Source organism: Ursus maritimus, unplaced genomic scaffold (assembly GCF_017311325.1).
Source record: "Ursus maritimus isolate PB19 unplaced genomic scaffold, ASM1731132v1 scaffold_5, whole genome shotgun sequence".
NCBI lineage: Eukaryota > Metazoa > Chordata > Mammalia > Carnivora > Ursidae > Ursus > Ursus maritimus.
The window spans coordinates 55,536,225-55,551,239 of NW_024426663.1; the positions used below are offsets into that span (position 1 = coordinate 55,536,225).

The 15,015-nt window shown below is 36.6% G+C and overlaps 2 protein-coding genes across 9 annotated transcripts in view; one reads left to right on the forward strand and one right to left on the reverse strand.

Annotated features, from left to right (window-relative positions):
• The window catches only part of FAM13B (family with sequence similarity 13 member B), a 76,160-nt gene extending 64,028 nt beyond the window's left edge, over nt 1-12,132 (forward strand). For 4 of the 5 annotated variants that reach the window (XM_040622403.1, XM_040622406.1, XM_040622404.1 and 1 more), the window contains 7 exons: nt 1,589-1,818; nt 3,198-3,281; nt 3,514-3,609; nt 6,674-6,757; nt 6,851-7,014; nt 8,269-8,370; nt 9,783-12,132. In XM_040622403.1, coding sequence (XP_040478337.1) covers nt 1,589-1,818; nt 3,198-3,281; nt 3,514-3,609; nt 6,674-6,757; nt 6,851-7,014; nt 8,269-8,370; nt 9,783-9,906 — 884 coding nt within the window. In that variant the 3' untranslated portion in view covers nt 9,907-12,132. The remainder of the gene's footprint in view (nt 1-1,588; nt 1,819-3,197; nt 3,282-3,513; nt 3,610-6,673; nt 6,758-6,850; nt 7,015-8,268; nt 8,371-9,782) is intronic. The other variant, XM_040622405.1, reaches the window with a different exon arrangement.
• The window catches only part of PKD2L2 (polycystin 2 like 2, transient receptor potential cation channel), a 41,658-nt gene continuing 36,630 nt past the window's right edge, over nt 9,988-15,015 (reverse strand). For 3 of the 4 annotated variants that reach the window (XM_008691576.2, XM_008691572.2, XM_008691573.2), the window contains 2 exons: nt 13,915-14,027; nt 11,471-13,477 (listed from right to left, as the gene is read on the reverse strand). In XM_008691576.2, the coding sequence (XP_008689798.1) occupies nt 13,381-13,477; nt 13,915-14,027 (210 nt within the window). In that variant the 3' untranslated portion in view covers nt 11,471-13,380. Of the gene's footprint in view, nt 10,040-11,470; nt 13,478-13,914; nt 14,028-15,015 lie in introns of those variants that run through there. The other variant, XM_008691574.2, reaches the window with a different exon arrangement.

Here is a 15,015-nt window from a genome sequence, read left to right on the forward strand (position 1 = left end):
GACGTATTGCATGGTGCACTGGGTGTTATATGCAAGTAATGAACCATGGAACTTTACATCAAAAACTAGGGATGTACTGTATGGTGACTAACATAATATAATAAAAAAAATTATTATTAAAAAAAAAGAAAAGTGCCCTAGATTATATATTCATAGGGGATATTAAAAAGTTTATCTGAAAAACAGTTAAAATATTAAGCAGTTTTGTTTTTTGGTAGGTATTTCATTAAGAATTTTTTGATGGGTATGTAATCTAAGACTATCATAATAAACTGTTTATACCGTAGAGACTAAAAACAGTAGGTCTTCTTTAAATAAAAACTAGGTCTGTGTTATTGGGTATTGGCTCAGTACAGCAGCTGCTAAGTTCTATTTACTTCATGGGTGTTTAATCACCATGCTTTTTAGTAATTGTTAATACTTAAAAAATTATCTGTACCAACTATGGGTTTATAATCTGGAGCATCACATTTTGGTATATTCATTTGAATTTATTCAACAAAATTTTTCTATCATTAAGTACCAAGTACTTGTAGACACCTGAGCCTACAGCAGTGGATAAGACAGTGTCCCTGTTGTCATTGAGTTTACATCCCTGTGGTTAAAATAAGTTTCCTTACCTCTTTAGAATTTCCCCCTATAATTCTATTAAGGATTTTCTTGTTTAATGCCAGTTTCCAACCATTTGTGAAAATCATTACCTTGAATGTGTTACTGATGGGTGTATTAAATTGACAAGCATTAGTCTCTTAACTAATTTTCCAATTTTCTTCCACTTTTATTGTCTCACAGTTCATTCTCTGCATAGCAGCCAGGATTATCTTTTAAAAAACTCTGTTAACTATCTTCAAAGCCTTCAGTGAGCTTCCCTTTTAACTTCGAATAAATGTCTAACAATGGGGAGGACGTAGTGATCTTGTAGATCTGAGATTATATAGATCCTTAGCTGCCTCATTTCCTTGCCTACTGTGCCCTTAGCCCATTTTATCACATTCCACTCTTCTCTTCCTTAAACATGCCTTGCTTCAGGGCCTGTGCACTGGCTATTGCTTCAACTGGGGAGGAATGCTGTTCCCCTAAATCTTCTATTGTCCATTTGCTGCTGCTGCTTCCGTGTTCACCTAGGATGTCCCCATCTCAGAAAGTCCTTTTTCAGTCCATTAAATGTAGTTGTTCTTCCTAAAGTACTTTCCTTTTAGCACTGTGACACCATCCTGTGTTCTCTTCTTTATAGCACTTAGCATTCTTTGAAATTATTTTATGAATCTGGTTACTTGGTTTCTGGTTTTATTTCCTTGAATATATGCTCCATGAGAACAGGGACTATGTCTCTTTGTTAACTACTGTATCACCAATGCTTACCAGAGAATCTTACTTTATGGTAAGGCTTTCTATGAATTATCATTGAAAGAATGAATGGTATAGCTTGCCATATATAGAATTTCAGTATTTCATATAACCTTGAAATAACTGAGCCTTTGTGCTGTTAATGTCCACTTTCCTGTTGTATATCTTGCTTATTATTCCTTTACATCCTTAGCAAAATCATTATTACTGATCTGTTTGTCCTCTTGGTTCTGAAATGTAGATGCAAAACACAAAAGCTCTGATGGAGAATTTGTACCTCAGACACGCCCACGTAGTAACACTCTTCCAAAAAGCTTTGGCTCTTCTCTAGACCATGAAGATGAAGAGAATGAAGATGAATCCAGGGTCATTCAGAAGGAGAAGAAGCCATCTAAGGAAGCAACACTTGAACTTATTCTGAAAAGACTGAAAGAAAAACGTGTTGAACGGTGTCTTCCAGAAGATATCAAAGTAATCTTGAGCTGTGCTTTTTGCCCAGACTAGCCTTTAGAGTCCCTGAAAAAAAATAATTACCCCAGTGGCATAGAGAGAGATGTGTAGTAATCTTACTGGCCTGAGTCTGCTCCCTAGGTTTGTAGGTAAACAACATGTTTTTATCTGCACACCAGAAATGGCCAGTCTTTCTGGGAGTGCGTCACAATAGTAAAACGAAGGAGCACCTAGCTGGCTCAGTTGGTAGAGCATGTGACTCTTGATCTCGGGGTTGTGAGTTCTGAGCCCCGCATTGGGTATAGAGATTACTTTAGAAATAAAATCTTAAAAAAAAAAAAAAAAAGTTAGTTTTACTAGAATCCTGATCTGTTCATTTATATTGGAGACAGTTGGCAAGATGAATGTGTAAAGAGCCTAAACATAACTGAACTTGAATCTTGGCCTTGTATCTTAATAGTTACATGTATTGAGCTCTTAGCTTTTGCCAGGCCCTGACTCATATTATTTGCATTCTGCCCGAGTCCCTTCAACCGTCCTGTGACTTATATGGATATGATAATGTCCATTAAAATACTAACAATATGGTTATTGTGAGGATTGAATAAATGAATATTTTTGAAGAACCATTACTCAAAGCCCATGCTTAGGGCAGTCCTGGTCAAAGCACTTGGCAACCCAGATTATTTATCAGATGAGGTTTGCTGGGAGAATACAGAAATGGTCTCATGTGATCTTTTGTCTAGGCAGTGATGAACCCTGATGTTCGTTCCTGTCTTGACAACAGAGTACACCTCTTTCATGATTTAAATATTGGAGTGTTTGGGGCGCTTGGGTGAGTCAGTCGGTTAAGCGTATGCCTTCAGCTTGGGTCATGATCCTGGGGTCCTGGGATCGAGCCCCTCGTCGGGCTCTCTACTCAGCAGGGAGTCTGCTTCTCCCTCTCCCTCTGCTGCTGCACCCCCTGCTTGTGCTTTCTCTCTGTCAAATAAATAAATGTAACAAACAAACAAACAAACAAATAAATAAATATTGGAGTGCTTATCTCCATTGAACGGGGTTGGATTAGAAATTTTAATCACTGCCTTCCCTCAGCTTTTCTTGTTTTTCAATTTTGCGTTAGATCAGCCAACCTCCATTCCCCTCTCTCCACCCCTTTTTCTAGAAATGATTTTGATTGGATTGGCTTTATTCAGATTCACTGTCCTAGGGTTTAAGGTGCAAGCTTGAGGTTGAAATCACAGTGTTTTACAGTTTACCCCTAGCTATCCTCCACTGGATGTACATAATCTACAGTTGTATTTGGGCTGCCTTTTCACCCTAATTATTTACATTGTGGGATTGAAGAAAATAATGATGGTGCCAATGAGAGTGTTTTGTTTTTTTCTTTTAAATTCTAGAAAATGACAAAAGATCATTTGATAGAAGAGAAAACGTCTCTCCAAAAAAGTCTTCTTTACTATGAAAGTCAACATGGAAGGCCGGTAAATGTCTCTCTTGCTAAAGAGAATTGATTTTCTACCTTAATAAAGAGCACAAATTCCTTTTGTGGCCCACATCTTCAGTGCTGATTTATAGAGCATTGTTTCCTTCATTTAGGAGATTGTCTGCTTATTTAAAATAACTTCTTAAAAATTGGGAGAAAGTCATGTTGCCTAATGTTTTCGACAATAAAAATTTCTGATGACTAGGTAATTTCCATTTTTCTTACTTTAGGTGACCAGGGAAGAAAGGCACATTGTGAAACCTCTCTATGAGAGGTACAGACTTGTAAAACAGATGCTGACAAGAGCTAGCATCACTCCTGTTCTTGTGAGTAAAGCACACAAAGATTTATCTAGTTCATTTTATCAGGACCTACCCTTTAAAAAATACTATTGTGGTGGTATATTGGAGAAATACACAGCTAAGGTAGCAAGAATTGTATTTGTAAGGTGAGGTTACTGCTTTTAAAAGAATAGGCAATTAATAATCAGTGCCTACCTACCATCTCCCAGGCACTTGTAAAAGCATTTTATGTGTGTCATTAAATGAAGAAGATGTCATTAAATCCTGACAAGTCACAACAGTTAGCAGATGATAGCCTCATTTCTCAGATGATGAAACTGGGGCTAAGGAGTGATATATGTCCAGGGTCATCTACCTTGTGGAATTAAAAAAACCCCAAAAAACATATTTCAGACCCTGGCATAGTTTGTTTCAATTTAAATTCTTGTGTTTGAAAAGACAACAGTTTTGTGATGGCTGTCATGATGATTTAAGTGCATGAGCTAATAAACTGATTTTTTTTTATTATGTTCAGCTAGCCACTGTATAGTATATCGTTAGTTTTTGATGTGTTTTTTTTAAGTTCATCTTTTTTAATGAAGAAGTATCAAACTAATAGTTATTTACATTTGTGTACCTTTTTAGAGAAAAATGAAAACTCTAATACTTAGGTGCAAATCAAGTGCTGTCTCCAGATTAACCAATAGGTAGTAGGACTCTAGATTTCTCTCAGGCTCAAATACAAAACAGCATGTAGCCCATTCTGGACCATCTTGTTAGGAATTAATTCACTGGAAGTATGGTTTGCTTAGGCATGCAAGGTCATTTTTAGATCGATAGCCACTTGCATGGGGGTTTCTTTCGGGCTTTGACTACCTGACTACTCATTATTAGAAGGTTCACTAGCATAAAATAATAAAAAATTAAAAAAAAAAAAGAAGGTTCACTTTGGCCTTCTGAGCATTTTTTATTTAACCCTCATATAAACAGATTCTTTTTAAATGGCAGTTTTTTTAGTTGGTCATCCCAGCATTATTTGATTTACATATAATCAGGTTTTTTTGAACAAGGAATCCTGTATAGGTTATATTCTTTGTACATAAGACAGTTTATTTAATACAGATTTTATCCTTTGATTACAAGGCATTTTTGTGATCATTGACATATTCATAATTCAGATTCAAATAGTCTTTGAATTTCTTTATGAAAACCATTTTAGAACTCCACAGATTTGTTTTTAATAAAACTGAAGCTGTAGCAAGTATTGCTAGATCTTAAGGACTCCTAAATATGACTATCATACAGAGAAATTTGAGGTATAAAAGTTAAGCCAAGACAGTTTGGTAGGAAAGAATAATATTTTCAATAGATTACGTTGGGACAGTTGGGTATTCATATGTAAAAAAGATGAATGTAAACCCTTATCTGACACAAAATTGAACTCAGAATGGTTCACTGACCTAAATGTAAGAATTGAAACTAAAAAACTCCTAGGAAATAGAAGATTAAATCTTTGTGACCTTGAATTAGGCAGTGTTTTCTTGGATATGACACTAAAAACACTGACAAAAATAAATAAATTGCACCTAATCAAAATTAAAAAGTTTTGTGCATGAAAGGACATTTTAGAAAGTGAAAAGACAATCCACAGAATGGGAGAAAACGTTTGCAAATCACGTATCTCATAAGGGACTGGCATCTAGAATATACAAAGAACTCTTTCAGTTCAGTAATAAAAAGATTAATAACCCAATTAAAAATTGGGGAGGGGTGCCTGGGTGGCTCAGTTGGTTAAGCAGCTGACTCTTGATTTCAGCTCAGGTCATGATCTCAGGGTCCTGGGATTGAGCCCCACTTCAGGCTCTGCACTTAACTTCAGGATTCTCCTCCCTCTGCCTCTCCCCCTACTTGCTTGCTTGTGCTCTCTAAAATAAATAAATCTTTAAAAAAAAAATTGGGCAAAGGATTTGATACACATTTCTCCAGAGAAGATATATAAATAGCCATTAAATATATGAAAAGATAATCATCATTAGTAACTAGGAAATGGAAATAAAACCACATTCAGATGCCACTTTATACCGACTAGGGTATAATGCTTTAATGAGAAAAGCTAACAGTGTTGGCAGGATGTGGAGATATTGGAATGCTTACATTACACACTGCTGGTGAATATAAAATGGTGCAGCCACTTTGATAAACAGTTTGACAGTTCCTCAAAGAATTAAACATAGGGTTATCATCTGACCTCGCAATTTTCCTCCTAGATATATGCCTGAGAGAATTGAAAACATGTCCACACAAACACTTGTACACAAAAATTCATAGAAGCATCATTCATAATGGCTAAAATGTAGAAAAAAACCCAAATGTGCAGGGACTGATGGATAAACAAAATGTGGTATTTCCATGTAATGGAATATTAGCCATAAAAAAAGGAATGAAAGTACTGATACATGCTACAACGAGTAAACCTTAAGAACATTATGCTAAGCGAGAGAAGCAAAATACAAAAGGCCACATATTGTGTGATTCCATTTATGTGAAATACCCAGAATAGGCCAGCCCATTGAGACAGATTAGTGTTGGCCAAGGGGTAGGGGAGAGGGCAAATGAGTTAATAGCTAATAAGTACAGAGTTTCTTTTGGGGTGATGAGCTATTTTAGAATTAGCAGTGATGGTTGCACAACTTTATGAATATACTAAAAACCACGAAATTGTACTTAAAGGAGTGAATTTTATTGTATGTGGATTATATCTCAGTGAAACTGTTACTTTTAAAAAGGAGTTTAAAGGTGTCCTGAGACAAAAAAGTTGACAGCTTTTGTTAAAAAGGAAAATGTTCTGAATAAAATTACATGTAATACCTTATTTTTTATTTATTGAATGAGCTCTTTTAGACTATCCAGACATAAGTGATCATTTAGCATTTGTGTGCTCACATAACAAGAAAACATAAGCAAAAATGAATTTACTGAGAAATTCCTTAAAAAATTTAAATCATATGGTTAAGATTTTGAGAGTAAGGTTTAGAATCTGTTCCATAGTGAATGAAACTTTCTTTGAATGCTTTAAATATTTAAAGTGAAACCATGTTGAATGTTATAGGGATCTCCATCTTCCAAGCGAAGGGGTCAGATGTTACAACCAATCATAGAAGGAGAAACTGCCCATTTTTTTGAAGAAATCAAGGTAATCCTTAAGAGAAATCATTCTCTGATAGCCTTCTTAACGAAAAAGTTGAGAGTCATGGCCTGTTTGATTATCTGTTTGATATCTTTTTAGGAAGAAGAAGAAGATGGTGTTACCCTGTCCTCTGAGCTAACTGATATCTTGAAAACCGCTGTACAGGCACAGTCTTCATTGGAAAACTCTGAATCTGATGTTGAAGAAAATCAGGAAAAACTGGCTCTGGATCTCCGACTGTCAAGTACTCGAGCAGCTTCTATGTATGTATGCTGGTTTGTGGTTTTTTTATTTTTTTTAAATCTATTTGTATAGAAAATCAGTGTTAAATAATCAAGCACTTGGAGGGAATTAATGTGTGCTCAAGAGATATACTTTTCTTAAAGGGTGTGATTTACAGATGTTGTCATTCACATTGTCTTTATTAAACATTTGTGTGTTTTAAAAATTAAAGAAACTAAAATCTGACATTTGTTTCATAACAGTGCTGGAGCCAGCTGAGAGTTACGTTTATTCTCTATCAGCTTCTTTCCTTGATAACGGTATATGACGGTGGTCTTCAGCCCTGGCTTCACTTTTTTTTAATTAAAGTATAATTAACATATAATGTTATATTAGTTTCAGATATACAGCACTGTTGATTCAACCATTCTATATATTACTCAATGCTCATCACAGTTAAGTGTAGTCACATACAATGTTACTACAGTATTATTGACTATATTCCCTGTGCTGTACTTTTCATCTCTGTGACTTATTTACTTTATACTGGAAGTTTGTGCCTCCTAATCCCTTTCACCTATTTTACCTAGACCCCCACCCAGAACCCTCCCTCACACCACCCAGTGTATTCCCTGTATTAATGAGACCGTTACTGTTTTGTTTTCTGAATTCCACATGTAAGTGAAATCATAGGGAATTTGTTTTCCTCTCTCTGGCTTAAATCATTTAGCATTATACCCTCTAGGTTCATCCATGTTGTTGGAAATGGGAAGATTTCATTCTTTTTTTATGGCCAAGTAATATTGCAGTGTGTGTGTGTGTATGTATGTGTATACCACATCTTCTTCATTCATCTTTTGATGGACACTTGGGCTGCTTCCATATCTTGGCTGTTGTAAATAATGATGCAGTAAACATAGGGGTGCATACATCTTTTCGAATTAATGTTTTTGTTTTCTTTGGGTAAATACCTAGTAGTGGAAATACTGGATCATCATATGGTACTTCTGTTTTTAATTTTTTGAGGAACCTCCATATTGTTTTCCACAGTAGCCTTGGCTTCACTTTAAGATCACCTGGGGGAATTTCTTTTTTCTTTTTTTTTTTTTTTTTTTAAATACTGATGTAGAGCCCTACCTGCAGCTATTCCTACATTTAGTTGGTCTGGGCTGTAGATTAGGCGTTGGTATATTCTGAATTCTCCCTAGCTGACTTTAGTTTGCAGCCAGGGTTTGAACTCCTGCTAAGAACTACAGTGCTCTTTCAATAATGTTTTCTTCCCATTTAAATTTTAGGCCCGAATTACTGGAACAACTTTGGAAAGCCAGAGCTGAAAAAAAGAAACTACGCAAAACGTTACGGGAATTTGAAGAAGCATTTTATCAACAGAATGGAAGGTTTGTTGAACATCACAAAATTGAGTCTTCTTTCTCCTTGAACTTACAGGTGCCCATATGCTAAATCAAGGGAATATATAGGAATAGAAATAAATTGTGCATGTAAGGATACTACCATTGAAAATAAAAGTAGAAAACCTGTCTTTTTACTTTGAAGGCCTGCTATTAATGGCAAGAAAATGACAGAAGTAGAGTAAGCAACATCTGATAGAATATTTCAGAGTTGTGCTAGGAGGCTTGGTTGAGTGGCATTTACATTGTGTTTTTGAATTCTTCATTCTCACCTTTTTGGAAGTGTTTGTGAAATAAGATGTTTTCCTTTTATTTTTACTTTTTATTCTTTTTAAAGTTTTTTTTTTTTTTTTTTTAGAGAGAGAAGGGGGAGAGGCAGAGGGAGGGAGAAAGAATCTCAGGCAGACTCCCCGCTGAGCATGGAGCCCAGTGTGGGGCTAGATCTCACGACCCCGAGATCACAGCCAGCAGAAGTCAAGAGTCGGATGCTTAACCGACTAAGCCACCCAGATACCCCTGTTTTTCCTTTTAGAAAGGTTCCTATAACATGACTGGTATTCTCAGGTGGTTTGGATTCTTTTTTTTTATAATAATTTTTTATTATGTTATGTTAGTCTCCTTAGTTTTAGTGTGGATTCTTAGACCGTTGCTGCTTAGGCTGCATGTTGGGCCATTCCAGGCTTCCCATTTCTAAGATGTGTAACAGGGTACCAGTCAACAGTGGGCTTCCAGAATACAGTATGGCATGTGCTTTTATCTAACTGGAGCACAGCTGACCCAGTGGAACTCTTTTAAAAGTAAGAAAAACTTTTTTTTTTTTTTAAAGGAAAAATACATTCTAATTCAGATGGTGGCCAGAAATGAGCATTATCTTAGGCCTCAGAAAAGTTTTTCCGTGTATGTAACAAGGTAGTCTTACCAAGCCAGTAGCTATATTACAAATTCCAAAATGTGTTTACTTTGAGAGGCTTCTGTATAGTTGGGAAAAACAGTTAAAAAAAAATGTAAGTGTAAGAATGCATTTTTCAAGTACCTTCTAAATGTATAAAATGACTGGCTGTAACCCGCTGGCACTTAATGTACTCAGATCTAACAGAGTCTAGCAGTGCATATCTTCCTAAAACATTTGGGTACTTCTTAATTCTCTGCAGTGATCATTGTTATGTATAGCATTATTTAATCTGTCAATGGAGAAATTCAACAAAAGTAGAAATATTTTAAGAATGTTCCTTGGGGATGGGGGGGAACTAGTCCTGTAATCTTTTTTCTTGCAGAGGAATTTTTTATTTGAATTTATTTATTTTATTTGAATTTGGGAACATTTTGTTTCACATTAGGACAGCTTCTGGGACTTTTTCAGATGATCTCTAGAATATTACAGATTTTATTTTCTACCCTAGGAATGCCCAGAAAGAGGATCGTGTTCCAGTGCTTGAGGAGTACAAGGAGTACAAGAAAATTAAAGCCAAACTCAGGCTTCTTGAAGTTCTTATCAGCAAACAAGATTCTTCAAAATCCATATAAAAATATGCTCCTTGAAAACATCATAAAAATCAGTTGTATTCCCTGAAGCTATCATCGTGTGTACTTGGCTGGTACTTGAGTTTATTTTGTCAGGCACTCCGAGAGTATCATTTTGTACTTGGTTGTGGTGCCACTAGAGAAAGATGAGAGGGTAAGTAGACCCTCTCTAGGGAGCGTGGTGTTCCACATTAACCACAGACTGTCCTCTCCACCTTTAGCAAACATCCAGTTTTCTTCATTGTTTTGTACTACAGATACATCCTGTTAGCAAAAGACTAGTACTTTATTCTTTCAACTTCAAGAACTTTGGAGATACAAGCTTTTTGTTATCACCAACTTTATTTTTATTATTATTTTTTTAATTACTGAAGAAAATTGAGAGGAACATCTTCACGTTGAATCTTCGGTTGCCTTTTTCTTACAGAATGACTGAAAATTTGAAAGAAAAGTCTATAAATGTGCACATATGCAACTATGTCCTATGTTTTCTTAGAAAACCAAAATCAACTGAAATTTCAAGTCCTACTGTGGAACACATTTCTGTTTAATTTCCAAAGTGACACTTTCTCACAGGTAGTATGTTAGCAAAATTTTGCAATTCAGTGGTCACACAGCTCCTGGATGAAGGTAACAGAGGGTAGACCAAAAAGTGACCTTGTTTATTAGTATAGTGAAAACACACACCACACATCATACACAGAACTGAATCATATCACATGCTGCCTACGGGACATATTACTGTTTGTTTCCTCAGTTACTGTTTATTAGCTGGTGATGATGTGATTTTCTTTCTGGATCAGATCCTGTATTTTTTCCCCCTACCCACCTCCAGATAATGTGAGAAAATAGCCGTGTCTATGTAGGAACACTGATGGTGCTCAGATTTGTGTGTTCAGTCAGATTGGCCTAAGTTGGCAAAAGATTCATTACGCCTGAATTAAATCTTTTCTTCACAAGGGCTATACCACTGCACTTTTGTGTGTACCTTCCGGGGGTTGCATCATTTTTTTTTTCTTTTTTAATCAGCAAAATCCATAAAGAAAACATCCTCTAACAGGAGCCCTGCTGCTCAGTTACATGCTGTTTAGAGCAGTTGTGTAGTGGTATGCCCCTTGTCATATACTCTAAGCTTAACTTTTTTCCTTTGGCTTTGCATGGCTTTTCTTCAAGTACCTTTTTGGTATCATTCTAATAATCATTTTCACAGATTGGTGACTTTATTTGGGCTAAGAATATAGTCAATAACAGCATATTCTGGTCAGGCTTAATGTAAGTGTTAATTTTTTTCCTGGTGCTTTTTTGAATTGATGAGTGTCTCACTTTGTGCCCATGTTTTGCATGCATTGACTCATGCATGGTTTTCTTAACTAGCTGATATTAACAGTTCCATATAAAAATGGGACTTCTGCGACATTCTTGAATCAAGTGAGGGAAGCATGAACCTCAGGCTTCTGGCACTATTACATAGTAAGCACATGAAGTAGCTTGATAATAAGTAGTGTTTCTAGGATTTCACATTTCACCTGTGTGTGCAATGCCTTTTTTGGGGGGGGAGGGAATGAACGTGTAGTTGGGGAATAAAGCACTAAATCCAGCCCTTTTCGTGTGGTTTCCTTTTGATACATCTAGGTTATTCGTAATGTATACCTAGAAAAATGAAATTGAAAATGCCAAAAGAAGTATCACTTTGATTTGAATCCAGCATGCAGTGTGCATTTAATTTCTTTCAGTCTCCAGACAGGAGTATATCCAAACATCTAATTTAATGTGCACTGTATGTTGTTTTATATGAATGTTTTATATACCACATGCAAAAATGTCCATATGCACTATTTAAATGTTTTAAATAATATATTCCTTCTTTATAATGCTAAATCTATATGAGTACCATATTTTTATAAGTCAGTGGCCTGACTGGTTTCATTTTAGAATTAACAGCTGCTTCATGGTGTTGGTTACTCACTGTTCATGTTTGGCTGCAGGTAGAATAGATACAGCGGCATGGCAGCACTTACACGCTATGTGACAGTATTGTGTGTTATAGTTGAGCAGTAGGTGGTAGAATTAGGCAGTTTGTGATAGTTTTACTTTGGTACAAGTAAAAACTGTATATCTATATACAAATAATATATAGATATATATGACCACCAATATAATTGCATTGCTGTGTCTGGCACTTCATTGTATAGACTTTTGTAATAAAAGAACTTGAATGTTCCAAGTCAATGTAAATGTTTTTTTGTTTTGTTTTCACTAGATGTTAAAGAAAATGACCTTAAGTGTTTCCTTGCCTTAATGTTCTTAGGCTTTGTTTGAGTTACCTCAACGAGGGACCATGTTGGGGGACAACAGGGTTGCTAAACTACTTGGCTGGCTACAGCTCTGGGGATTGGTAAGACGGGGAAAGGCCATACTGTTGATTGCCTTGTGGAAATCTAGGGGGAAGATGCAGGGAGAACGGTCAGCATTTCTTGTTGCAGTGAATTATCCTACTAAGCAAACAAGGTACAGTTTTCTAAGAGAGGAGGTTGGCCTGAGGTGGGTAGATTTAAAATCTATTGAGCGTCAATGTGGAAGTCGAACACTATGGTCAGATGATGTTGTTTGGCAAGCCAAGAGAACATAAGGCTCTTCTAGGAGGGCTTATGTAACCCACTAAAGAAATTAAAAGAGTTACTTCACACAACTTTCCGACCACCCAGACAGGGCTTTTGTAGTGCCTTCATTCCTACTTCTCATTCATTAAGTTGACTTCTCATAACCCTGATACTCCTACCTCGCTCTTTAGTTTTTAAAAGTATATTTTGTTTTAGAGTGGTTGAGGAAACACTTTTAGAATAAATGTGTCATGTTAGAAACTTTCTAGATGAATTTCCAGTTTGAAAATATTAGTGAAATTTCTGTAGATGATTGGGAAGTTCTGCATTTTAGCTTTTTCTAGGTGACCTCAACCTGGGAAGAATGAAAGTGAGATTATTTTATTTGGGGTCTTACCATAATGGTTTTCCAAAATCCTAAGTATTAATTTATCTATGGCCAGAAGAAGTTAGAACATGGTACATGATGAAAGCACAGTTTCTATACTCTAGGTAACATTGAGAAAACTGTCTTTACCTACTTAGTGACCTATTAGAGACCTTCCCCATGAACCATAAGCAGCAGCATTTTGTACTTTATCTTCACATTGCTAGAATTAAATAAATCTCCTAAAATCCTTTATGTGTAACTGTGTGTATACTCTGGATGCATGCTGTAACATACATGGATTGTACAGCAGGTCCCATTCAGGGGCACTTAATTTCTGGAAATCTTTTGAGATTATCATGGACTCTGATGATAGTTTGCTGATAGGTGGTGCAGTGTTTTTAAAGTGTACCTGTAATGGGGACATGTTTAGGAAATAATTCAGTACAAGGATAAATCTTTGTTAGAATTGCTCAATGATCATATCACAGGTTCTCACCTGCACTTCTCTCAAGGTTGTAGAGTTGAAATCTTTCTCATCACTCGGTTTAGTTTTAGACTGACATAGTGTAATTCTTTCTCCAGCTCCACAGCATATAAAAAGAGTCTAGAGAATAATTTAGAAGGAAGCAGAGAATGAGTAACATACCTTTGTGCATAAAGTGTCAGCAGGTTATTAGTACCTATTGTGAAGTACTTGGGAGTGGGAAGATAGTATTTTAAGCTTCTAAAACATGCCTAGTGTGGCCAAGTTTGGATCTTATATTCTAAAACTGGAGAACAGTTGTTTGCTATGCATATCAAATATAAATGGCAGTTCCTATTTGGACACGTAAGGATAAAAGCAATTGGTTTCACTCTCACCTTACATTTAAACAAATAGAGTCTTGTGCTTTCTGTTTAATTTCAAAGTTGGGTAAAAAGATGAGAAAAGGGGTGGCATCTCAACAGAATAAGGTCTGGTTTCAGGAAAATAATATAACTCATGGCCCTGGTCCCCATATCATGACATCCCACAGTGCCCTGGTTAGAACATATACTTACTCTCGAAATTCCTGTTGAGTGACAGGCTGGTAGTCATCTTGAATTTCTGCAGAATAATACTTTTTCTCAAGCCTCTCTTTCCACTTTTTCATCTGCTTTGCACTTTGAATCTCCTGTCAAGTCAGAGGACAAGCATAGTTGGCACCCAAGCATCATGGGGTTGAGAATCTTATACTAGTCTCCAGGGCTGTGGTTTTGAGCCCCACTGGAGTTTGCCCTTCCTGGCTTTAAGATCTACGCATCAGCAGATTCACTTGAGAGGGCCTGGTGTTGGAACTGTTCACTGGAGTTAGGGGTTTTTTAAATTAAAAATCATCAGCTTATTCTCGTTTCACTGCCTCTTCCTCTCTGCCTCTCCAGCTGAATTTCTTTCTCATGTTCTCTGTTCTTCACTTGGCTAAAGCTGAGCTGTTCTTTTCTGTACTTCTGTTGTGTAATGAAGCAAATGTACTAACAAGTACATCTGTGGGTATTTGCCCTTCTAGCTGCTTCGAGGCCAGACCCCTGCAGTCTTACCTAACAGTCCCCAGTCCCCTTTTTGGGATTACTGCATCAATCTGTACACTCCAATCTGCCCACAGACCCCAAAATAAGTTCCTCATAACAGAAAATTCTTGTTGCCGCGTTTGTCTCTGCTCCTAAAGAGTCCTTCCTGTGTTTTGTCCTCACTACCACCCACTTGCCTTTTAGTGTCCAAATAATTTTTTCCCAAATTAGAAAAAATGCACTCTTATGTTGTAGAAAATAGGGACAGCACTAAAAAAAAAAAAAGGGAAAGAGGAGGGGTGTCTGGGTGGCTCAGTCAGTTAAGCGTCTGACTTTGGTTCAGGTCATGATTCCAGGGTCCTGGGATCGAGCCCTGCGTTGGGCTCTTTGCTCAGCAGGGAGCCTGCTTCTCCCTCTCCCTCTGCCTGTGCTCCCCCTGCTTATGCTCTTGTGCTCTCTCTCTCAAATAAATAAATCCTAAAAAAAAAAAAAAAGAAAGAAAGAAAGGAGAGACCTTGCACCCAGATATGATCCAAAGACTTCTCAGTAAATCAGTACGATACTGCCCTAATCCAGTAATAATGTGAAGTACCAAAGTTGATCCCTTTATAAGGA